General features: G+C 36.3%; 1 protein-coding gene across 1 annotated transcript in view; it reads right to left on the bottom strand.

Moving 5' to 3' along the window:
* The window catches only part of LOC149772586 (uncharacterized), a 93,426-nt gene extending 67,643 nt beyond the window's left edge, over positions 1-25,783 (bottom strand). The window contains exon 1 of the mRNA XM_089947611.1: positions 25,599-25,783. Coding sequence (XP_089803737.1) covers positions 25,599-25,647 — 49 coding nt within the window. The 5' untranslated portion in view covers positions 25,648-25,783. The remainder of the gene's footprint in view (positions 1-25,598) is intronic.
* Between the last annotated feature and the right edge of the window lie 758 nt (positions 25,784-26,541).

The following is a 26,541-nucleotide window of genomic DNA, read 5'->3' as shown; positions in this document are numbered from 1 at the left end:
CCTTTCCAGTTTTTGTTTGTTGTTCTACAATTCTTGGAGCTAAAACATCTTGCGGTAAACTTTCAGGAGATGTTGTTAAACCAATTATCGGCGACCTAGTTGGCTCGGATTTTTGACGACGTGGACTTTGTTCAGATGCAACCTCATATTCACTTAACGGGACCAGGTCAGTATCTGCTATCCTCTGCCGTTGTTGTTGTAAAGATGAAGAAGGTTTCTGCTGGGACGATTCTAGTTGTTTTACCTGTTCGGTATAAACTCTTTTTACTTCTTCAAGGAGACCTCTGTATTCTAAATCATCATCTCTGGCTTGTTTTTTGTTTTTATATATATACGATATATCCATTTAATAAAATTATCATCATTCACGTTTTCAAAACCGGGTTTTAAGATACTAGATTTATTAAACATACCAATTAATATTTTTCTGGGCAATTCTTCTCTTGGAGTATTTTTAATATCTTCAGCAAAACCCTCCCTAAATTTTGCAATCAGTCCAATATTTTCCTTTATTGGTTTGGACGCGAGTTCAGCACGAATTTGTCCAATACCTTCAAGTATTTCTTTGCCGACGGGCGGAGGTTGAGCTGCAGCTATACCAGCTGGAAGCCCTCGTAAAATCTTTTTTGTTTGTTTGGTTCTTCTAGCAATCTTTTCAGTTTGCTCAGCGGTTTGTTTTAGCGTTGGAAGAATACCCTTTCTTCGTTCCTCCTCCTCTTTGATATCATCCTTTGGTTCTCCTAGTAAAGCTCTTTCTGTGACCACCGCAGCCTTTTCAGTAGCTGTTGTAACAGGTTTAAATAATTCTTCTGCACCTGTTGCAAATTCAACTTGTGCTTGCTGCCGTGCTTGTAATTTTTGTCTTACACTGTCTCGCACAGGAACAAATTTTTTTATTGCTTCTAGTCGCTCTCGAGCCAGTCTAGCAGAATGTGCTTCTCCAATGTTGGCCATTATTGTTAACTTAAATTTTTAATTATACTGATAAACTTTTTAGTTAAAAAATATTTCCGTCGGGAGCAGCAGGGAGGGCGCAAATCCACGATGGTTTTGACATGAAATCATCACCGCAATAACGTTTTCCAAGATTAGATTATATGATAAAACCTTTTATTTTAGTAAATAGACACCTTTATTGTCATATTTACTAAAATAAGGGTTTGTTTTCCAAAATAAGAGTTATTTTTGTAAATATTATTGATAGAATGTTTTTTTCACGAAAAAAACTTGTATGATTCGCCCCCCCTGCTGCTCAGGATATTGACGGTAAGTGCCATTATCAAGGATACACCAAACCAGCCATCTTCGGTTTGTCCTATCGGGAACAGAAGCCGCAACCATTGGACTACGCCTCTGACATTTTAATAAACGTATTCGTGGTTGTGTTTATTATGGTCAAGACCAGACCGCAGAGGCGTGGGGATGGATTTTGGTAGGCGGTGATAATGGTGTTCTCGGCCAGTATAAAAAGATAATGAACATGAAACAACCGGAACGTTTTCTAAAGTAAGTTTTCTTCACAATTAGATGGTTAACGTTATCCCAGCAAACGATTAAAATGCAGCGCCTTGTGGAGGTTTCGCCTCTTGGCCTCCACTAGGGTTTCCATCCCACTGACCCATTGCCTACTTGGTTAGGCAGCCCACCGTTCAAAATATATTTCTGCATCCTACCATGAGGGTGGATTGGAGGCACGTGCAAAGAAACATTTGCTTGTCTGTTTGCTAATTCATAGTGTTCCACAAATGTTTTAAATTACAGTAATCAAGTGATTAAAGTTTATTTGTGTACGCTTTCAGACTTTGTATAAGTGTGTGTGTGTGTGTGTGTGTGTGTGTGAGAGAGAGAGAGAGAGAGAGAATGTTGTTACTTGAAAAAGCGGATGCACCGCAGATATTTTAGAGAGAACTATCTACTTATTAAGAACTTGTGACTGATAACATTTGCAGATTGCACTCGTTCAAGGAAGTGCATCAGTTTCTAAGTTTCCTAATTTACGAACGCATGGCAACTCATATGTGCTTTCATGTGATGAGTCGCCTATTTGCGTAAATATGTTTCAGTTTCAAACTTGTGATTATAAGCTAAAAAGGAAAATATGTAGTTGACCCACCCCCTTCACAACTTTCTAAGCTATAGAATAATCTCTTTTCTCCATCCTGCTACAACCCCCTCTAGCCCACCCCCACCCCACCGCAACATCGTTAAGTACACAAGTGCTTCGAGTACATATAATAGTTCGATTGTCGAACAGTCATAAAATATATGCAGTTTGTGTGCTAAGAACACGCGACACTCAGGGAAAGTGCAAAATTTAAACTCGACGACAAGGATGTACTTGAAAGAGTGTTAACTAAACATACCATGCTGAGTGATGTGTTTTTCCGTCATTGTATTGGCAATTTGAGTACAGTGCGATGTATTGGCAATTTGCGTACAGTGCGTTGTATTGGCTATTTGCGTACAATGCTTGCTGGATACAAAGCCACATTGTTTGAAAAAGAGGATGAACCTACGTAATATAAATGTCGTACTCTCGAACTTCAAAAACACAAAATTGCGATCATAAAAATTATATTCATGCTGTTACATATGCATCTTTGTTAATTGTTACTGGTAATACAAATTGGTAAAACGGGTGGATCGGTATAGTATGTCAGATATCACGTATTGTACGTACTGAGTTTAAAGTTCTGTAGAATTAACTTTAAAAAAATTGTACATGTAAATGTTCAGGTGCAATCTGTTTTGCGGAAAATAGATTTATAATGAGCTAAAATATACAATATTATATGCGTGCAATATATCATGGTATTGAGATAGTATTGAGCTTTTGTATTGTTGTTATCTTGTTATATGAAGACTAATCATAATGCAAGGAGTGTTGCCTTTAACATTGGACCTTGCGTGCAAGGCACGTGGCAAACATCACGATGCCAACCAATGGAAACTGTCATATCGGTTTTCTTCCAGTCAACCCGGTCCCTTGATTGACAGTAATATTATACACATACTTGATGGATATCAAACTTTCCATACTGAAAGCACAGTTATGATCGGTTCCTACAATAGCAAAGATAATTGCAAAACTTTCATGAAATAAATACTACAAAAATGACTTATTTGCTTATTTACATTGTACGTTTATTCATTACATCTTTCACGGTATGTACTTCTGTAATTATCAATCGGCCAAAGTTTATATCGAAGGGTATCATCATTTTTTTATTTATTTTTTTGTACCTAACAAATGATAATGAAAAATACTTGATATTAGCTACTTATTCTAAATGCATATTATATGTATGCATAAATGGGATGTATATTGAAATCGACTGCAGCTATGAAAATGATTCTAGCTGTGATATTCTGTTATGGTGAAAACATTTGAAGAATAATTTCGTTGTACATTCTGTCGGGGTCAGCGTGACACGTAACCATTAAGAATGATATATTGGCTAGGCTCGCAATAGCCTGACAGCTTGTAACAATTAACCTTTTGTGCTTGGAAGCTTGAGAGGATTTGATTAGGACTCGCTCGGTTAACGGTTAGAGATATATCTGGAGTAGTGTTAACACAAGGTCAATAGCGGTAAATGACACAAGTTGAAACAATAAGGAAATGTTAGGAAGTTCTGGGCCATTTTTGAAACAGGAGTCATAAAATGATATTTTCCAGAACAGCTGTTAATGAAAGAGAACTAGATAGGATTATTTTGACTTCGATGGGAGTGATAATAGATTTGGAAACTAAAAGAACTACTCGTACTGGTTAAACTAAACAAGTCGTGTCTTCCCAGATGGAATTCAGGCTTCTAAACTTTTCCCCTCATAAAATGAATCAGTCTAAAGTTCTGAGGCAAGTCAGAATTTAGCTCTGGAAAATATAATTATTTCTCATAATATTGGTTAAGAACTCGTGTTGAAAAACGAGGAACAACAAAAGATTTCATATGAAGGTGCTAGTCTCGAATAAATCACATGACTAGTTTTAGTTGCATACATTATTTCTAAATTGATTTGTTTGTAATTATTTGTTTGTTCATTTTGAATTTATACATCAATTTTCCGTGAGTTCGGAAGTTAATTGATGGCATGCATTTATCTCATATGTTATATGACACGTGTATTATACAAATGAGTTCGGATTAAGTTGTTTTCTAAGCCATATAAATTATATATTATAAATCTGAGAACGTATGGAAAATGAAACATATAGGATAAATGCTAACGTTATTTAAAGTGGTTGACTAAAATAGAGTTACGTTGTTACATTGTTAGAGTTGACCCCAATATGCGGCACTGGGTTTATGTGGGAAATCTTATGTTAAAAATTATCCACAGGTTTAATAAGTAGGAGTCACCCTGGGTTTAACGCCATTATTTTCAGCCCAAGATAGGCTATATAATGGCCAGTATAAGTGGTGAAGGAAGAATCCGGGAAAACTTTGGGAATAACCACCGACAAACGGGATGCTACCGGCAAGCTTTCTTGTGTACCCACGTTGGCCGATCCTGAGAGATTCGAGCCAACGCAGAGGTGAGAAAGCAGTCATCAATAAGGCTGAGCGCTTTAGACCACACGACCACTCGGGGCCCCCTCTGGGTATGTACCGGGAATCGTGTGTTAAATTGATTAGTTATATACCGCTTCTGTGTCGAAAACTTAATGGGTATGTACAGGAAATGCGATACTAACTTTTCTTGCTTGATTAGAATCCAACACCCCAACCTTCAGTGATTGTTGTTGTTGTTGTAGGTTATAACGCCATTTTCAGCACAAGATAGGCTATACATGGCGGCCAACATGGCTGGTGAAGGAAAAAGCCTGGCAAATCCCGGGAAGAACCACTGATCCACGAGAAGCTACTGGCAGGTTTTCTCACGTACCCACGTTAGCCGAGCATGAGACTCGACCCCACGCAGACAGAGGTGAGATGGCAGTGATCCGAAACGGTGAGCGCACCATTGAGTGGTAATGGCGGGAGTGTTAATAAACGCACTATACCTCACACAAACGTTTTATACTATCACATAAACACAGATGATAGGAATTTTTATAGCCTACAAACCGTAATTTGCTTTTTTGATCGTGACCTTCCACTCAACTAGAAAAGTGTAATTTTTTAAAAAAAATAATAAAATGAATTTTAATAAAATATAAAATAGTAATAAAATGATTAATTGAGACAATTTTATTTCCTTGCTCTCTTATATTTATGTTCTTTTGAAACAACACAACCGTGTTTATGTATGCACTATACTTACATACCATGATACTATCATAACAAATATAGGAGTAAAGGGTTTGAATGTTTAACTGTGGAGATAGGCTTCTCTATACATAAACATACACGAACGTAAACTATCGTCAATAAGTTTGAGCATTACCCTTTTCTTATAGATTTGGGTGGCCCTGAAAGGGGTCGTTGGAGTTAGTAACGAAAAAAGAGGGTTACCACATACCTAAGCTCTTTACTTTCAACCCCAGTGGTATAACCATTAGGGAAGAAGAGTGGTGGCAGAAAATAACCGGTTCCTTTCCAGGCATCCAGATCTCAAGAAAAGGGAGATATTACTCAAAATCATTACAACTGTGTGTACGTGTGTATGTCTGTCTGTGTTTACAACATAAACTTAAAACCCCTTACCCTTCTCTTTTGTGTATGATAATATGTTTGTACATGGTATAGGGTGTCTATAAACACTCCTACCCTTGCCTGAGTGTGTGATTGTATACTATATTTGTGTCAGGAAACTGTGCATCTATAAACCCTTCAACCCTTTTCATTGGATCGTGTGTGTGTGTGTGTGTGTGTGCGTGCGTGCGTGTGTATTTAGAAAGCTGTGCTAGTTAGTAGCGGGGTGTTTTGGAAGCAAACAAAATTGCTAGCATTTTATATAACCATACCTTTCTCAACAAGGAAACAACCTATAACAACACATTTAACACAGGATTTCCCGTACGTACATAGAGTGCATCCGCACATTTAAATCCTACAGACGATTTTAAGACTGGAGTTCTTGTAAGTACAATGATCCCCCCCCCCATTTTTAAACCTACGGAACAATGTCAATTTCACAATGTACCCAATGTGTCGCATATTACTACTAACACATTTCTGAGGCTAATGTTGTATTTACTGTTCCTGATCACAACATTTTTCGCACTGGTTGGCAAAAATACACACACTTGGCTCCTGTCTGCATGGAACACTCAGAACTAATTGTAATATGAGGTTTAGCACCATTTTTCAGCACTTGATAGGACAGTACATTTTGTGGAGGAAGAACTCAGAGAACATCCTGAGAATAACTTACGACCCACGAGAAGCTACTGTCAAGATGTTTCTCATACCCACGTTTGTCGAGCCATGACTCGAACATGTATGGACCAGACATGAGATTTGGGTGATCAGTAAAGGCGAGCGCCTTAAACAACTCGGCCACATGAGGCCCAAAATCAATACAGAAGACACATAAGGTAAGACAAGCGCAGGCACTCCTCGGTGTCCCGAAGATATCGGCGATGTTGGTCACTGTCTTCGAAAGCATTTAGCCTTCCTCTCATTATCTTGACTAGTTGTACTCACTTCAACTTCATAATTACGATTATTGTATGAAAACAGTGGCACGTAGCATGTCTGAATTTTTCACGTGACTAAATACTATACGAATAATTGAAATATGTTTTAGTACAAAAACACACCGAGATGACTACGAAAATAATCTGCATTAATTGTGTACCATTGATGTGTCTTCTTGTAAGAGATACCCAACATCTGATCACTCTCAGTGGAAAAGCTGATACGGCCTAAGAATCTAAGGCAATAGTGGACACGCGATAATTTGTTACCTGAACCTATATTAATTAAATAACATTACATTTTACCACATACTGATCTCGTCACGTTAACATGCATTCAATTCAAAATGGCTGCCTCGGTGACAGCAGCGAAGTTCTCATAAAAACGGCCAATGATACGCAAGTTGAAAAATGGCGCTTCAGTAGTGGCAACAGTCACTGTATGCAGAAATGCTACTGCTAGAATTCCTTCCAAGAAAGCGCGAGATTACTCTAAATTTTCCTACAAACCGTAATTTGATTTTTAAAAGCTGACCCATCACTTATCTGCAAAGTCTTAGTTGAGAAAAAAAAATAATACAGTGATTATGAGGTTGTTTTTTTTTTTACACTTAACGTCTTTTCGCGAAACGCTCTGCTTGTTAATATTTATAAATTATTCCTTATATTTTTTGATACTTTGTATAATGTAATGTATTATGAAAAATAGGGAGTGAATTTAGTGTGCAAATTTAGTCAGTCTTTTCCCAAACATTTGAACAATCTCATATACGTTAACGTTTTGCAATATATTTCTTTACGGGTTTAGATCTATCTCTTTTAAAGCTTAGATCTAACAATACCACAATATTAAACCTTGATTAAATTATACAGAACTTTTTTCTAAAGGTTCGGTGTATCTTGTGATCTTTGCAGTTGGTTTATTAAAGTAGTGATAGGCATTTTGAATAACAATACATATAGTGTATTTCGCAGCGAATGAACGGTATAATGTCTCATTGAGAAATCTTCCCTGTAATATTTAATTACTCTGCAGCAAAGCTAATTTATTCCCTAAGGTAGTACACAATCTTTATTGTGTATAGAAACATTAAAAAGCATTGTCAATTTAAAACAATACTGAGTTACATAAGTTTATATTCCTTATAAAATGTACAAGTTAAGAACACGTTACGCCTTATGTAATAATTCTTGAAGTAAATTTAGATAAAGTGTGCAGAGAAACGACATACATGTTCATAACGGAGTAACAAGCTCTTTTAGCCGTGTTTGAACTAGTTGACACAAACATTGTGCATATGAATGTCCCGACCACGTCACTACATATGGTAATTCTTATCGAATATGAAGATAGGAGGACATTAATTTAGAAACGATCAATTTATGCTAACTTTAAAAACATTGGCAGAGAACAGAAAATTGTTAGGCTTTTTTCGTTATCTTCAAACTGCATTCGCTCCAGAAAAAATACACGAATCTTACTCTACGATCACGGTATAATCTGTTTAATTTCCATAATAAGGAGCAGTGAAAACTGCATAGTAGAGCTGCACACCAGTGTCAGGAAAGAAGAAGAAATGGCGTCAGGAAAGGAAGTGGGGATAGCAGAAGAATTCCACTCAATATGTAAAGGTCATATCCAGTTTATTCTTTGTCACGCACGCGTATGTTAATGTTAAAAAAAAAAAACAGCTAAACGTGTGGCCGGCGCATGCATCTGAACAGTCCACTCCATAGCGATTCTATCGTTAGCAAAGCCAGTGATAGGGCACCTGCTCCCAGTGTTCCAGTGTCACTACCATAATATTATTTCCCGACCTAATATATGTTCTACCTACTATGAGTGAGAGCCAATGCAAGAGCTTCTGGTGTTGTACAGGATTCCCGTTGGGTGTTCCCTCACATAGATCCCTCGACTACTTGTAATGTTACCGTAATTTACTTAAACATTACAATTTCTGTGTGAAATGTTTGTTCCTGGTCTATAACTTTAAGTAGGCAAAAGTGGAATCGGTTTCATGAGTAGTCACACGTCATGCAGAAAATAATAACGAAGCTGTGTTATAAAGCAGCCTTCATAATGCCGTATTAGGTCTCACTGGATAGTTTCGTATTTTAACACCCCTAATTTTTAAGGTAGAAGGCATGAACCTAATTATCACAAGCCTAGCATTTATAAATTCACACATAAGCTAAATCTGTAATGTGGTTTAGATTTACTTTGAGTTAGGACTAGAAATGGGTTGGCTTGATGGTGACTGTCTGTCATAGTTAGACGAGCATTGGAGATCAAATGCGTAACTTGGGCTGCAAATGAGCAGCCGACTTGGCTTACGTATTTACGTGTGTCTCCTATGGTTGTTGTTCTTCTTGTAGGGTTTAACGCCATTTTTCAGCACACGATAGGCTATACGTGACGGCCAGTAATAATGATGGAGGAAGAACAAGGGAAAATTCCGGAAAGAACCAACGACCCACGAGAAGCTACTGGCAAGCTTTCTCACATACACACATCGGCTGAATCCGAGACTCGAACCCAGGTGAGATAGCAGTGATCCGTAACTGAGAGCGCTTTAGACCACTGGGCCACTCGGGGTCTGCTAAAGAGGTAAATATCTAAAACTCTAGATGGTTGAGAGGTGATGAAAAGTATGCTAATTTGTTATATTACTAGTGACTTTTATTCATGCATAGGACACATACTGATTCTTTTAGCTGAATTGTCACAGGAAAGTATTAAAAAATAGATATTTCCTGTCAAAAATGAATGTAAAATTTAACGGTTAGTGGCAGTGTTTGTTCAGTATAAAAACCACCAGTTGCATTAGGAATTAACCTGATTGCCGCAGTCAAAATATCACATGTATGCTTTCTACAAAAGTCATTACTTTGTTTTTATTTGTATCTTCAGTGTACAATTATTCTAATTTTTCTGCAATAGGTCATTGTTTGATGAAAAATCACCAGAAAAACTGTCCAGTGAGACCTTAATGTTTTTTTTTTTTTTTCGTTGTTGCTACTTGATTCGTTTGCTCCAGTAATAACTGTTGCACATGCTTAGTTTTTATGCTCTAGGTCATATGGAGTCGCCACGTCTAAAATATTATCAAAAGCACTCATACGTTACACGACTGGTATTATGTGTCGACGGATCAAAGCAGAATATACATAAAAGAGTGGATATATGTTTAAGGGCATACTTCCTAAGTTGAGAAATACGTATAGAACTTAGAGAAGTGTCTGCAGGAAATAAATCATACAGAGCTCAAGTTGTTTAAAACAGTTTCGTTATGTGGCAAAGAACTACATCGCTATTTTTTCATGTAGTAGTACTGCCTTTGGGACTACTGGGTGATTATCATATATAATATACAAAACAATTATCATTAATTTGTTTCTTTTGCTCTCGTTTATGCAAATATCTACTTCGAAAATATCGTGCAAATTCTGTAAAGTCATTCTATTTTTGTTGTGCTCGTGTTTCGTTCGTATAACCGTCCTTAATAGTTGTATACTACTGAGAAAGTAAAAAGTTGATCTGTACACACTTTGGACCGCTCCAGTGGCCTAGTATTTAGAGAGTCCCCTCGGATGCGGGATGTCGTGGGTTCGAACCCTGACCGAGTCATACCAAAGACTTATAACAATGGCACTAACAGTTGTCTCGCTTGGCGCTCAGCATTAAGAGGTTAGTGTTAGGACTGGATGGCTTGGTGTCAGGATAATGTGATTGGGTGGGACATGATGCTACATGTATGCGGCATGATGCCCCAGTGCTACACATCACTATAAACTGAAACACTGCAGACATCTTAGTGATATGAATACAAAATTGTTAAAGCTACGTTAAAATTTCTGATCACACTAACTGTACATGCTTGGGCTGCTTTCACATTATTTAACACTTTCCTTAGTGTTTCTTTCGTACATGACTTCTCTTGACCATCGCGATCTGTATGACCCATATACATTTTAGGAAGAGTCGTCTTTCCATGACCAACATAGTTTGATTCCCGTGTGCAGGATTTTGTCTGAACCATAAACTCTTGAAAATGACATATTTAGCTGCAAGATATCATTTATTTATTTATTTAACTATGGATTGATCTTTAGAGTTCACTGGATTTATTTTTAATGGTAGAGTGTCTATATGGCACGGTGTTGCACGATGAAGCCTGTCCTGGATGATCACAATATAAATACATTGTCTAACACTAAGAAGACGGGTCTTTACTGTTACTCTGTCTATCTATCTATCTATCACTTTAAGAACTTTCTTTGTGACGTCACTCTTTTGATATCATCTAAAAACATTTTAACTCGTAAGTTTGATACATATTATAATTCATATTGTACACAGATTTCGCAGCCATATAATATCGGTTGTGGGGCGCGATACAATTGATCTTCCTTATCAGAGTTTGCACAACTATTGACTTGGTAAGCCTTTTCCAAGACTCGAATCTTGCAACTCGTTTTAATTTTCCCATCATTGTCAATATACATGCGGAGTATTTTTACATGTACTAGTTTCGTCTGTATTAGCAGAGCGATACTGTAGGCCTCACGCTACTAATTCCGATTTCATATTAAACCGACGCAAACACCATGCTATTCAACAGTGTTCATGCTCAAATCTATATTCATCAGTATAGATGCATCCCGGATGACAGATTCTGAGCAGAGACAAGGAAACGATCTACGTGTGTTAATTCCGCAGCAAAATGTCATTTCTTATGGCAAATTTCTTAACTTAAGGCTATGGTGTGACTATTTCATCTAATATTATTTACTATTTAAAGATATGGATATATTTGTGAACTAGGTGTTTCGGGCTAGTGTTGTTCTTGAAATTGATTTCTGGAATGCACACCTTCCATAGCAACTCTGCAGTATGTTGATAGTGAAACATCAAAATGTCTGCTAGGAAGAAGAGTTAGCCTCACATAACAGTAAACACATGGATGTGAGGCAAGTAGAATATCTAAAAAAAAACGGATGACAACTATTTTCAATTGCGTCAGGCTGTTTAGTACACACTGTTTTGCATAAAAGTCATATAGGAAAAGGGCTTGTGTTTGCACTGTGAGCATCACACGGTGTCAAAAATGACCTTCGGTCAGGAAAATTGCCGGTAGAAATTTGTGATTGGGGTGCATAAACTTCGTCTGCCATGAACTGCCATTGACTTCTCTGGTCAAGTGGATACTATTCTTATGCTTTGTTTTAACGTAGGTATCTAAAAAAATATGAACCTTTTTGACCTCACTTGTGTATTTGATTTTTTATGATTTTTTATACTAGGTCGCTGATTGCGGCATTAAATTTGTACATAAAAACTGGCCCCTGCCCCCTTAAAGTATCGAGTCTTCCATACTCAAGTCTGTTAAAGGATTTAAATTTCAAATTAAAACAAAGTCTCTATTTATTCATGTAAAAATACCAGGATAAACTCTCTAAATATTATTATTTCAATACTAAATTCTAACTTTCATTATCAACCATTCTTGGTCAGCCAATCCCATATATATTCATTTTATCGTCACCCATTTCCAGACTGGTTCCCATTTTTCAATAAAGTTAATACCTTGAGTCCTATATCCACCTTTGATTTACTTGATGGAGCTAGAATAGCAGTTAATGCATAAGTAAACGATGTACATAGTTCTGCTTGTCAAAGATTACATCAGTGAATATTAAATTATATTGCAAGTTCATTTTCCCAATATAGCAATGGTACATTTCAGACAACGTTTAAGAATATGAACATTGTATAAGAAACTGTAAAACAAATATTAAAATAAATGTCTAATCAAGAGTCGCCATTTTACTATCTCCATTTATTTATCTTCAGTTTAAGATTGAAATATATTACTAGCCTTGTCATAGTATGCAATTAATGAGTACAAGGTCAAGGTGACTATCTATACGTCAATGTATGAAAATTACAATGGGATTTAAATAGTCCCCAGGGTGGATAGTACTCACTTAGGTTCCAAGTAGGGAATGTTAGAAACCAGACCCAATACCAGCCCAGGCAATGGAAAGGGTGTACAACCGACCAAACTTTAATGGGATAATTTAAACTCTATCATATGATGAACAAAACTTAGATTAACCCTGACTAAACTTTATCTTTATTCTTCTTGGAGACAAACAAACTTATAACACCTTATGGATGGACAGTGATACACAAATCACAAAACATCATTAGAAAACCAGAGAGTCACTTCTAAGTCTTAACCAGTTCAATGTATTGGGATGTGACTAAGAAGTGTCAACATAGTATTAACATAGAAAAGGATATTTAAAAGACAGAAATGACCTAACATCCACCCACACCCCAACTTATATACTTTAAAAGTAAAAGAAGGTAGGACTAAATTAATTAAAATACAAAATACGAAGTTTCAAAATATTCACTGCATGGAATTTGTGTGGCACATTGTCATTAGAGACCATCACCGTTAGGTAAGGTGATACCAATCTAAGTGATAATGACAGCGATCTCAGTGATAATGACAGCGATCAAAGTGATAATGACAGCGATCAAAGTGATCAAATCTGAAGTATATTGTTTCAAAACGCACTTAAGAAATATCACATTGCTGACCCTATTTACTCTAAAACTTGTGCGCTATATAATCTTTATGCATGTGATTGCATAAATATTAACCAGTGTGCAAAATACTCAACCTAGCATAATGAAATCTAAACACTCTGCACACCGTAACCCCCACCCTTTTGGTAACACCTGTTATATCTGAATATGTGCTTAATTTTCCACTCAGTTTCACTCTTAGGTACGCAACATGTATTAATTTTGCTTGTTATTCACAAATAGAACCATATGTTTGCATTGATAGTAAAGACAAATGTACATGCATATGCGGAATCACTGTATTGCCGTTGCTTTGTATAGGACTCACGCTACTAATTCAGTTCAAATAGTAAACCAATGCAAACACCATGCCATTAAAATTCAATAACTTTATATTTCAGAGTACTCAAGAATTAGACATATATGTATCTGGAGCTACGTGTGTTGGAAACATGTGGTTTCGTTTCCGCACAAAAGAGTCAGATTCTAATTTCAGCAGCGAGTCTTCCAAACTCAGGTCTGTTAAAGGGCTGAAATTCCATCGATACAACAATGTCCCTCTTTTTCTAAGTTACAACTAGGATAATTAGCTTTCAAAAGATTCTTTAACTAAAATCTAACTTTCATTCTCAACCTTTCCTATACATATATATATATATATATATATATATATATATATATATATATATATATATATATATATATATTCACTCTGATTTGTTGTGGCGTTTTGAAAGTCTTTTAACTTGTTTCATATCACCTTGGCTAAACTATAGACTGGGCCACTCCAATGGGTATCAGGGTTAGTCCCAACGTTTTTTTATTATATACCGGTAGACCATTTCCCCTCCACTACATGATTCTGTTCTCCATACCGTGAACCGGACGTCAGCATAGAGATTCCGTAACATATATGAATTGTCTCATTGCTACGATTACGTGTATAAAATATACCCCCAAAATACTATAAATATCATTGTAATTCAACTTTTGTATATTAAAACCAAAACTATCTCCATTGGACCCCTAAATAACGGTGTAGTAACTATTCTCACGTCGCAGATCATTGTTACATGGCCATTTTGTGTGCCAATATTGGTGCACACACACACACACACACACACACAAAACCAAGATTAGTGAAGTAGCAGGGAGGGTGAACAGACCAATAGTCGAAAAACGTCCAAATGTCGAAAATAAGCCTTCCTACAAATGATCGAAAAAAAAGCGTCGACAGATTGAAAAAAGCGTTGATACTTTACTGAGAAAATCTCTATGGAATTTCCAGTTAATATTACCCCATTGTCGTTGGTGATTTTTTTCTAGTTTATTATGCACGCGCTTTACACAATTACGTCTTCGCGAGGTCCCGCCCTCCCTGCTGCTATATTAATTTATCCAAATATTTTATCAAGTCCAATACGATATCTTGTTCTAGGATCGTGCACATTTATTGTTATAAATCCATGCGGAGTAGCTTGCGCTTGTGAAAAGAAGTTTTTAAATTTAATTATATCCATGTCACCGCTACACCAAGTTTGATGAATATTTCTCAACGTGTGTGTATCAACTCCATTAAACACAACTAAAATATTACAGTTATCTCTGATCACTTTTGGTATTTGTGTGTTTCGTTGAGTAACATAAATAACATCGGTGTTTTTATGTCTACCTCGAGAAAAAATCCTGGCTGGATTTGATTGTTTGTCCAGCATCACATCATCGTATACAACTAAATTATTAATAAATCCGTCTATGGAATCAACTGATGGTGCTTCATCAATATCGGTTATAAACTCGATAACATCGTTATCTTTATCTATTTGCGCGTTTTCATTAAAATCCTTAAGCACATTATAACATCGTTGATCATCAACTGACGGGGCTACCAAATACAATTTATCTCACTTTAACCATCTCATTATAAGATTAAGTAACAACTGCGTCTTTCCACTTCCAGATGGTCCTATTATTATCATTGTGATGGAATTCGGTAACGCAGGATGGTGCTTGACAGGTTCTCGTTTTTTTGTCGCTGAGAAATCAATTATATCCATGCTATATAAAATATCTATGGATTTATATTGTGTGAAGTGCAGGACGCGTACCCCGACGGATGCACTAACAACTATTACCACAAAAAATAATAGATCAGCGGTTACGGGTAAGTGTACGCGGTGTGGTACAAAGAAGTTTAAATTTATTCCCGGTGATAATTCAGGGGTAAAGTCAGCGTTAAAAAAAAAGCAACGAGGAGGTGATATTGCAGCAAAATTAACAAAATTACCGGGAACTCCGTGGGCTAAATACCCAGGAGAAAAACATCTACCAGGATATAATTATTGCGGTCCTGGTACTCGACTCGATATCAGGCTTGAAAATCAAGATCAACCAAAACCAGGCGAGGAACCAATAAATGCTATTGATAAAGCATGTCATGCTCATGATGTTGCGTATAAAAGTAATGATCTACAACATAGGCAGATTGCAGATGTGAAATTAATTAATGCGTTAAATTCCATAAAAAATAAAAATATCAAAGAAATATTAGCTAATTGTTTAGTAAGATCCGCGATGAAAGGTAAATTAGCGCTAGGGGCTGGTAATATATAAAATGGAATCGATTTATTATTCCCCAATTGGATACTGGAAGGATAAAGCAGCAATTAGTAAACCTGCTGATGCAGCAGCGGTTAAACATTCTACTGCTAAAGCGTGATTATCCAAACAAGCAATATGGCAAATTTATCTACCACCACCGAAACAAATTCGATTTGCACATTTCGATGTTAGTGTTCCTAATGAAGTTCATCAAGCTGATATTCTGTTTTTACCACATGATACTGTACGTAGAAAGACATATAAATACGCGTTAACTGTCATTGACGTTGCAAGTAGATACAAAGATGCAGAACCGCTATCAACGAAAACAGCATCTGAGGTAGCCGATGCTTTTAAACGAATTTATCAACGAGGTGGTTTACGATGGCCACAGCTGCTACAGGTTGATCCTGGCAAGGAATTTCTTGGTCCAGTATCATCGCTGATGAAACAACATAATACCAAAATACGACGAGGACATACTGCGATTCATCGTGATCAGGCAATTGTTGAACGATTTAATCGAACACTCGCTGAGCGGTTATTTGGATATCAATATGCGAAGGAATTTATTCAGGATACGAGATCTCGTGAATGGGTTGCAAGATTACCAAGTGTGATAGCCGCGTTAAATAATGAAGTAACTCGAACGACCAACATGAAACCTATTAATGCAGTCACAAAAAAAGTATAACCACGCAACGACGTGATTTTTCAGCGCAACCAGTATTAGGTAATATCACTGTCAGGTATTTGTATGAAGCCGTGAACTCGAAGGTGGTAACAAAAGAGCGACTGATCCTATTTGGAGTGTTACCACACATAAGATATCTAACATAACAAGATCCTCAGGTAGACCCGCAATCTACAGATTAGATTCAACTGCTCCTCAAACGTGGATTTGTACGTGAACAATTACAAGTAATTCCCGAGGACACGCAATTACCACCGCGATCACTTAACTAGCTCGTCTACGTCGATTACACTCAAGACAGGTCAATATGATATTTTTGCGTATATGACCGCGACTGTTATCTTTTCTATCTACGGTAAATTGTCTTGGATTATTACTCGAATATCTCCATAACATTATACGATTACAACTTGCACAATTATTATTCTGTTGTTGTTTCAGCGCAATGACAACGTCAGTGTCTAGATCAGATTCTCGGTTATTTTTTTTTTATCGCACTGTTTATAACCAGCTAATTTTTTTCTTATTATGTCACCGTCAACATCATCACTAGTCACTGACTCGTCCAGGATAATTCGTCTCAATTGAGATATTTTTCTGAGTCTACACACTGCGAGATAAACTAGGTTTGACCACTCGATACGATCATCTATAATCCAAACAACTGTATCGGTAATAGTTAATCCCTGAGATGAATGTATCGTCATTGCATATCCTAGTGTCCCCGGAGATTTGTTCGACGATAATGCATCTTCAACAACATCAACATCAATTGTGATAATATCATTTAATACTAAATTCTGTTTCTCGGTGTGTCCTGGTATATCAACGTCAATATTTTGCCGTCGCGTATCTGCTGGTCGATAACACAATGGCACTGTCAGCGTCGGAAATTTTTCTCGTTGTAACTGAAATAACTCTCGTTGAAGTGTATCACGAACTATCTTTCTACTTGCAACTATCAGATCATTTGGTCGCCACGTTTGTAGAAAGTCGTTCATGGGTGTTTCTGGAATTATTCCACGCATTACTTCACACTGAATTTTATTCGGTTGTAGTCTGATTAATTTTTTAAACTCCTTCAACGTTGCATCAAGTGCTCTATGATCAACAGTTATTTCTTCATAGTAATCAGCGAAATTTTTCAGCCAATCATGTGGAGATGGTCCAACAAACGGTGGTGGTTGACCGTGATCGCCGCACATTATCACAGCAGTATTTCTTGTTAACAACCAATCTAGAAACGTTTGTAATGTTTCTAACGGCACCGTGCATATTTCATCCCATATTATAATCCTCGGAATGTATTTCTCGCCCATCCTTAAAGATGTCCATGCATCACCCTTTAATCGGAAGAAGCTATGATAAGTACACGATTGTGCTTCTCGTTGTTTCATCTCTCGCGCGAGTCTGTGTGTAGGTGTCAGCACGATCATATCCGAGTTCTGAAATAGTTCGATCGCTCGAGTGGTTTTACCAGAACCGTCAGGTCCGTTTAGATAAACCGTTTTGTGTCTAGTTATTGCATCGTATACCGATGGTGCAGAAGATATCTGATTATTTCTGCCTGATTTTATCAGGTAAATATCTTTAACCGCAACATCAGCGGATTCGGAATAATCGAGTATATATTCCTTTTTTATTCTCCACGAACCCCATGATGCACACGTGCCCATGCTTAATTTTTCTAATAGTATTGAATAATTTTTACTTATATAAAACGAATCAGTAGCAACTCTGACAGCGAGTGCAGAAACTTTATTTATCATCGATAATAGATTTATCGAAATGTACGCGAGCATCGATGATCTTAAATGAGTATACTGCGGTGACTCACCGTCCATGTAACTTACAATTGTACCTAATTTAGTTCCATTTGACAAGAAAGCTATTTCTCGACTTATAAACGTATTTCTGTTCATTGTATCAGCGATTATAAAATCTAACTCAGCATCGTCGATGATCAATCTTGTACAATGTCGTCTGTGATCATATGCTCCTACTTGGGTAAACTTGCCAATTATTTTTCTACCAAGATCTTTTGAACCGGTTTCATCCGAATGTGGTAACCAAACTTCGGTTTGTTTCCGGTATGATATAATTGCTTCACTTACAATCAACCGTGTTAACATCGCACAATCGAGCATATACCATAACAGTACTATTGATGCCCACATTTGTTCTGAAAAATGTTTTCCAAACCAGGTATAACAAATCGCATGGAGCTCTTTAGACATTTCAAATAACTCGATACAAGCAAATCCAGTTAGGTCAAAATCCGGTAATTGTCCATTTATAGATACTCGTGTCATCTCGTGCGTCGGATGACCGAATCGCTCAAAGTACACAGAACAATCTCCGTATCCAAGAAAACTTCCCGGATAACATGCAACCATATCAACTGAAATAACATCTTTATGATCGTATTTAGTATTTCATAGTCCACCGTGTCCGTATTCGACACAGCTAGATATTATGTCAATGAGAAAATCAGACCGAGTTGGCTTCCACGAATTTTTCTTTCTAGCAAAATGAGCCGCAACTGACGGAACAGTAAAACAGTTGCTCAGTAGTTCGTCAGTGTCATTAGTATATTGCAGTGCAAGATTTTTCACTTTTTCGTGGAGAAGACCTGTTCGATAAATAACAACATTTGGTCTTACAAACTGATCAAATTTATTATTTTCCTCTATGCATGATTCGTCGCTAAAACTCTGAAATAACCATACTGACACAGGATTGATTTTACTTATTTCGTTAATAAAATCAAACATATCTCCATCAGAATTGTCTGGGGAATAACATTTAACGGTTCTATCTCGTGGAAACACTGTTATTGCGTTAGTCCACGCGTGTGCGTTATGATCAATAATTTCGATCGAAGCTCCTTTTGATTTATATTTCGATTCATACAAAATCTCTTCTGTTATCGTCGCTACGGTTATAGGAAATTTTAATCTTTTTCCTAACTCAGCGACATCTTTGATACACGCCCCGGTATCTTTAACTATTTCTCCCCACGTGCTTATTATTTTACGTCTTTTATCCGTTAGACCGTTTCCATGGGCCGCGTTTGTAAATGTTCTATTACTCGTTCAGCCACACAATTTATTTTTGAAAATTTCATCGGCGCCAGTTTATCAACGTTAGGTTTTTCATTTATCACATAGATTCCATAAATAACCGCGGTCACAGGATATGCTCGTTCATAATACGGTTTGTCAATACCGGTCACGAGACCTGGTTTGGAATCTCTACTTAGTATGACAGCTTTTTTTATCACCGTGGACAGGATCATATTTGTCACGGATAATCCAATCATCTGTTTCTGTCAACACGACAAATTTTATTCTGAAAAGATACTTGCGATTATCAAGATGGTTAATGATAATTGCTGCTCGTTTGTCATTCATCGTAGCGTTAATGATATCTTTGTCGCGTATAATCTTGAACGTTGACCAGACATGAGATGCACCATCTGCGTGAAATTCTTTCTTGGCGTCGTGAATTTTATTAATCAAATTATTGTTTTTCTTATCAACTAGATGTTTTATTGGTAAATCAGGAGATATTCTGTCGAGATTAAATTTATCTACGCTCCAAGGCTTGATTCGGGATAATCTATCGAATTCGTTCGTATTATATTTCAAACAAGTATTTAAATTAAAATATTATATTTCAAACAGGTATTTAAATTAAAATATTATGTATACAATGTCTCGATGCAAATGGCTCATGGTGGGTTCACTGACTCGTTTCAATAAATCCTGTAAAAGGGAATTTTGCAGACAACACATGCAAAACGTTCACCGTGGAAGCTTAGGACCAATACCATGTCTGCGATGTGGTGTTGGAGTACGAGATAAAATAGAGTTGTGTGCGTGTTGTGGTGGTAAACGATACAGAGAGCTTAAAAGATATTATGATAAAAAAAATGATGTCAGTGACGGAGCTATAAAATCCGTGGAGGATTATCTAACTAAGTTTTCAGACAAATTATGATTTAAACAAATGATATTATTATATAATGGAGCAAAATAAATTTGTCCCGCATCCTATAATAACAAACTACGAATCAAATATTGATGGTATGATTAGAAATTGCAGGTTGAAGAGACCAGTTGGTGTTATTAGTAATACTGGATATCTAAAGTTTACTATTAGGAAGAAAACTTATCTCTGTTATCGTTTCACATACGAGTGTTTCTTTGGGTTGATCAAACACGGTCTTGTGATCGATCACATCAACGGGGTGAAAATTGACAATAATTTGTCTAATCTTCAAGCTGTTACACAGAGCAAGAACTCTGCAGGGGGAAATACTGGTAAATTTGACAGAACAATTGTAAGGAGGGCTGTAAAATCCACAAATATAGAAACTGGCGAAGAGAAAACGTTTCAATCGATGTATTCAGCTGCGAAATACTTTGATATTAACTCGCGTGTGGTAAAATACGTCGCGGAAAATATAACCAAATCCACTTTTTCCAGTAAATATAAACATACAATCACCTGCCAATATTGTTAGTGAGATAAACTATCATCATTATCAAGTAATTACGCAGGATTATATTTATTAATTATTTTTTAATTATTTATCTTTTAAGACAGTATTTGCCCCTTATACTACTGATTTTTTGACTCATGTGAAAGGGATATTACTTCTGTAATATAGTTTTCTTCGTAGATTTTTTATTTTTATGGTGGTAATCAGTTAATTAATCATCTACGTCGTAATTAATATCAATTATTAATACCAAAGAAAGATATTTATGGTTTTTAGCTCACAAAATAAAAAATTAACGTAATTTCCCATCATACAATATAGCGAGCTATTTTTAAACCTGTTATGAGAAATCGAGGCAAAACACTCTGTTTTTAATGCAGATATTTACAACCAGTTTAGGAACCGCTGTCATAATACAAACCGATCTGCAGGTAAAAACGTTTAATAATGCAGTGGTAGCATGTACATATATTGTATCAAGGCAGAACACGCTGTTTTAATGAAGATATTTACAATCTATTACGAGAAATCTTGGCAGGACACGCTGCTCTCATTTACATATTTAGAAACCGCTGTTTTTTTTTAATGCACAAGTAATTACAATCTATTCAGAAACCGTTGTTTTAATGCAGAAATTTACAATCTATTCAGAAACCGCTGTTTTAATGCAGAAATATTTACAATCTATTCAGAAACCGGTCTGTAGCTATATAATAACTTCTGAAACATATGTTGTTAAGAAGGTTAGATAGCTCAGTCGATAACGTATCTGGCCGTGATACTCACGGTATCAGGATCCAATCCCACGACTGACAACCGTCGGTGGTTACGCATATTAGCGATTTTTATAATTGATTGCGGCACCGCCAGCCCCTCTACGCATAACAGAACCCCTCCAACCACACGTCACTGGTGGTTGATATTTGTTTTGTATCACCCACGGGCTGATTATTGGGGGGGTTCTGTTATGCGTAGAAAATGGCATCATATATGTTTGTGCCGTCATTCATTCATTGTATGTTTGTGCCGTCATTCATTCATTGTATGTTTGTGCCGTCCTTCATTCATTGTATATATTTCATTTCATTTATTCATTGCATACTTACTGAACCTGCTAAAACACTCGAATAGAGGTTCATTCATTCATTTATATACGTTTGTGCTGTCCTCCCTCTTGGGCCTCTAGACCGTTGTTTGACGGGTTAGGGGTTCTCATAGGGGGTAGTATTTCGTGTGCCCGTTGAACTTGGTAGAATGCGGTGGCAAGCTACGAGTTCTTGGGTTGTGCCGTCCTTAATTCATTGCATACTTACTGAACTTGCTAAAACACTCGAATAGAAGTTCAATCATTCATCATATATGTTTGTGCCGTCCTTGAAACATCCTCGTGAGTTCGCTAAAATACTCGATTTGGGGCTAACACAAGGATATATTTTTTTATTTAAATAAATATATACTAAATAATGAACTACGAAAATATTAATGATGTAATTGTTGCTATTAAAAAATTGGAAAAAGATGGAATTAATATATCTAATGAACTAAATCCTGAAAAAATAGTTTCTGATTTTGAAATTTTACAAGAACGCAGGAGCCAAGGAACACACACACTATCATCTGAATACAAGTTTATGAAACAGATTCAAGCGGTGATGTTTCAGTCGCTAGCTACCATAGAAGAAGATCAATTGAAGGAACTAGCCCCTCTCTCTACCGGAGCAGAAAACATTAGATTGGAGTTATCCCACGAATACGAGGCACAAAAAATAATTGGTACTCGTATAAGACAATTAAGAAAAATTATGTTAGCGAGTAACTTTGTTGGTGAAGTAGTATAAAAATAATTCTGGTGAAAATGAAAGTTTCCGTAACTGGGGTCCCTGTCAACGCTGACCACATGTAGATCTTTGATCTTAATATTTTATTTATTCTGAAATATTATATGTTTATTCTTAGATCTTTGATCTTAATATTTTATTTTTAATTTTATTTTTTCTGAAATTGATGGGCTAGTTGGTACTCAGAATCATGTAAAATGATCAATTTCGTAATTTTGATTAATTATTTTACTGACATCTGCGGGCATAATTTCTGTACTTGGTAATTTTGCTGGTTGTCGTTTTCTTCTTATTAATCGTGCTGGTCTATCTTTGATCGCCGAGAACGCCTTACCAGCAACATTGACAATTGCACCAGGAGCTTTTCACGAACAATATCAATAGCTTTCATCGATAATTGTTTTGCAATAGGCGCTGCTCCTGGGGCTAACCTTGTAAATAATCCCTGAATAACATCACCAAGTCCATCTCCATAAATTGGTCCGTAGATTGGTAATCGTGAGTTTACCGCTCTGACCTGTACAGGTCTACGATGATTATTATGTACGATCATGTTATCTTAATTATCATATGTCTAACAACTAGTCACTGTAATCATCAACAAGTTCATCGATAAGTTCTCGGTAAACACCGATATCCATGATACTACCCTGAAATAATCGCCGACAAATATCAGCTGCTTCATTGGTTATTTCTGGTGAGTTATTTCCGGCACGTTTTCCCCCTATGAGAACTCTAACAGTGACACATCATTGAGGATACTGTCAGGACATAAACCAGAACCTTGTTTAGGTTCATCTTGAGGTGTTTTAAATACTGGTGGTTGCATTACCGGAGAAAATGATTCAGTGGTGACGGGTATGTGTCAGGTGAATCACTTCGAAATCCACGTGGTGAATCTGTCGGTGTAAATGTCATTACCGGCGCAGAAATTGTTCTACGTTGTAAAGGTGGAGGAAGCTGATATGAAGGTTCCTGCTGCGGTGGAAAAAGTTGATATGAAAATTCCTGCTGCGGTGGAGGAAGTTGATATGAAGGTTCCTGCTGGGAAAGTTGTTCTTGCTCTAGTTGTTTCAGTCTCGCTTTATAAAGTTTTTTTACTTCTTTATCAATATTTTTGTATTCTGGACCTCTAGCTTGTTTTTTGTTTCTATATACGCGATATATCCATCTAATAAGATTATCATTACTTACTTTTTTTGACGGGATTTTAAATAATTAGATATATTAAATATACCAAATAACATTATTTCGGGTAAATCAGCTTTTTCAGTATTTCTAATATCTTCGATAAACCCTTCGTTAAATTTTGCAATTAATTCTAAGTTTTCTTCATCTGGTTTAGGTTCAGATGCAAGTTCTTTTCTCACGTCGGAGACTTCAGTACGAAGTTTTTCAATATCTTCATCGACGGGTGGAGGTTGAGCTGAAGCTATATCAGTTGGAAGATCTCGTAAAATCTTTTTTGTTTGTTTGGTTCTTCTTGCTATTTTTTTCAGTCTGCGCTGCAATTTGTTCTAATACTGGAAAAATACCCTTTTCCCTCTTCTCATCATCCTCAATATCTCCCCATATAATTTTTTCAACAGCCGCTATAGCTTTCTTACTAGCTGCAGTGACGGGTTTAAATAACCTTTTAGTGTCTTCTTCGTACTCAACTTGTGATTGTTGCTGCGCTTGTAGGTTTTATCTAAATGAATCTCTAACAGGAAGAAATTTTTTAATTGCTTCTAATCGTTCTCGAGCTATCCTTGCAGTATGAGATTCCGGATGTACCATTTTATTATAACATAACGATTTAATTAATATTGCAGCAGGGAGGGCGAGACCTCGCGAAGACGTAATTGCGTAAAGTGCGTGCATAATAAACTAGAAAAAATCACCAACAACAATGGGGTAATATTAACTGGAAATTCCATAGAGATTTTCTCAGTAAAGTATCAAAGCTTTTTTAAATCTGTCGACGCTTTTTTCCCGATCATTTGCAGGAAGGCTTATTTTCGACATTTGGACGTTTTTCGACTATTGGTCTATTCACCCTCCCTGCTGCTAGTGAGTTTCAGCGGTTCAGGAGAACATACCTTTCGACACTCTCGTTATGCGAAGTTAATCTTCGCCCCAAAGTGAAATAGGTTGCATACATGCAGTCAACATGGCTATGCCCTTAAAATCGATTTAATTAGACACACACGTGCACACCCACCCACCCACCCATGCATGCAGATAAACAGACATAAATTCAGGCCAATAAGTAAATACCATGAAAAATTTTGATAGCCTAAACAAGAAATAAATATATAGATAGATTGATGGATTGATAATGATATACGTAGGTACTTACGAATATAAATGAACTGATGGAAAGACAGACTGATAGATAGATAGATAGATAGATAGATAGATAGATAGATAGATAGATAGATAGATAGATAGATATATAGATAGGTAGATGGATGGATAGATAATCGTACACACTAGCAGATGGGAAGTAAGGATATATTACAAAGTTGACGAATCCAAGGTGGGTACCTTATCGCACATATATCACTGCAAATCATGTAGGAACATGAAAAGGTGATATCATGGTAAGATTATCAGCGTCAACCCCAGATGGAATGCCTAAAATGGATCTTAGTATAAGATACGCTTTTCAAGTGATCACTAATTATAACACCTTGGCGGAGTTCCTTCCCTTACCATGGTCTTCTCAACCAAAATCTTTTTAAATGCCATGCCATAGACATTAACAAATAAAAAGTATTAGTACTTACCAGGTGCGATGAAAACATATAAAGATCCAACGAAAATAACTGCCGACATTTCTCTCAAGTTAAGGACTGAGGGAATGACTACTGCTGCACCAAATAAATCAGATGTTGTCAAATCGTGTAGATGCAAGGGGCAATGTCATTTGGGACGCAAGAGCCCCTTTTCTCAACAATGCAGGAGTGTCAGTGAATACCACATATTTCCATACACATGCGCTGTAATTTGCTACGTATATCGAAGCAAGACGAAGACATACCGTTTTGTAATCGGAGAGATGCTTACAGGATTTGTTGGCTCAAGAATAAATTCCCCAGTAGACCCCTTTGAATTACGACCTAGTTGTCATACCCTTTAGGAACATATTGGTTTAACCACAGCGAAGGTCCATCAGACACACAATCATATATATGATAATAATAATAATAATAATAATAATAATAATAATAATAATAATAATAATAATAATGATAATAATAATGTAGACTTTGTATAGCGCCTAATCTTTAGAAGCTTTAAGCGCTTTACAACATTAGACAACACCTATAACATCAAAGGACATGTATATATATATATATATATATATATATATATATATATATATATATATATATATATATATATATATATATATATATATATATATATATATATACAGAGAGAGAGAGAGAGAGAGAGAGAGAGAAACATGTTCTACCTTTGTGAAATTTTCCATCTGATTTATTTGTAATATGTTATTTTGGTTTTATTTTGCCATTTATTTTCAAGTCGTGGAAAATCGGTGTTATCTTATTGTCTTATGTCACGTATTTAGGCTCAAATAAACCGTAACACAAAAAAGAGTGAGGGAAAAGAAACACGATTTGAAAAATAAAATACTTTATTTCCCTGGAAAAAAAATTCTGTAAAATGAAAAAAATATGAACTTTCGGTTTTATAGAATCAAAT

The sequence above is a fragment of the Sinohyriopsis cumingii genome, unplaced genomic scaffold, assembly GCF_028554795.1.
Source record: "Sinohyriopsis cumingii isolate HCF-2022 unplaced genomic scaffold, ASM2855479v2 utg001387l, whole genome shotgun sequence".
NCBI classification, from domain to species: Eukaryota; Metazoa; Mollusca; class Bivalvia; order Unionida; family Unionidae; genus Sinohyriopsis; species Sinohyriopsis cumingii.
The sequence above is the reverse complement of the archived record's forward strand: the minus strand, read 5'-3'. Positions and strand labels throughout refer to the sequence as shown.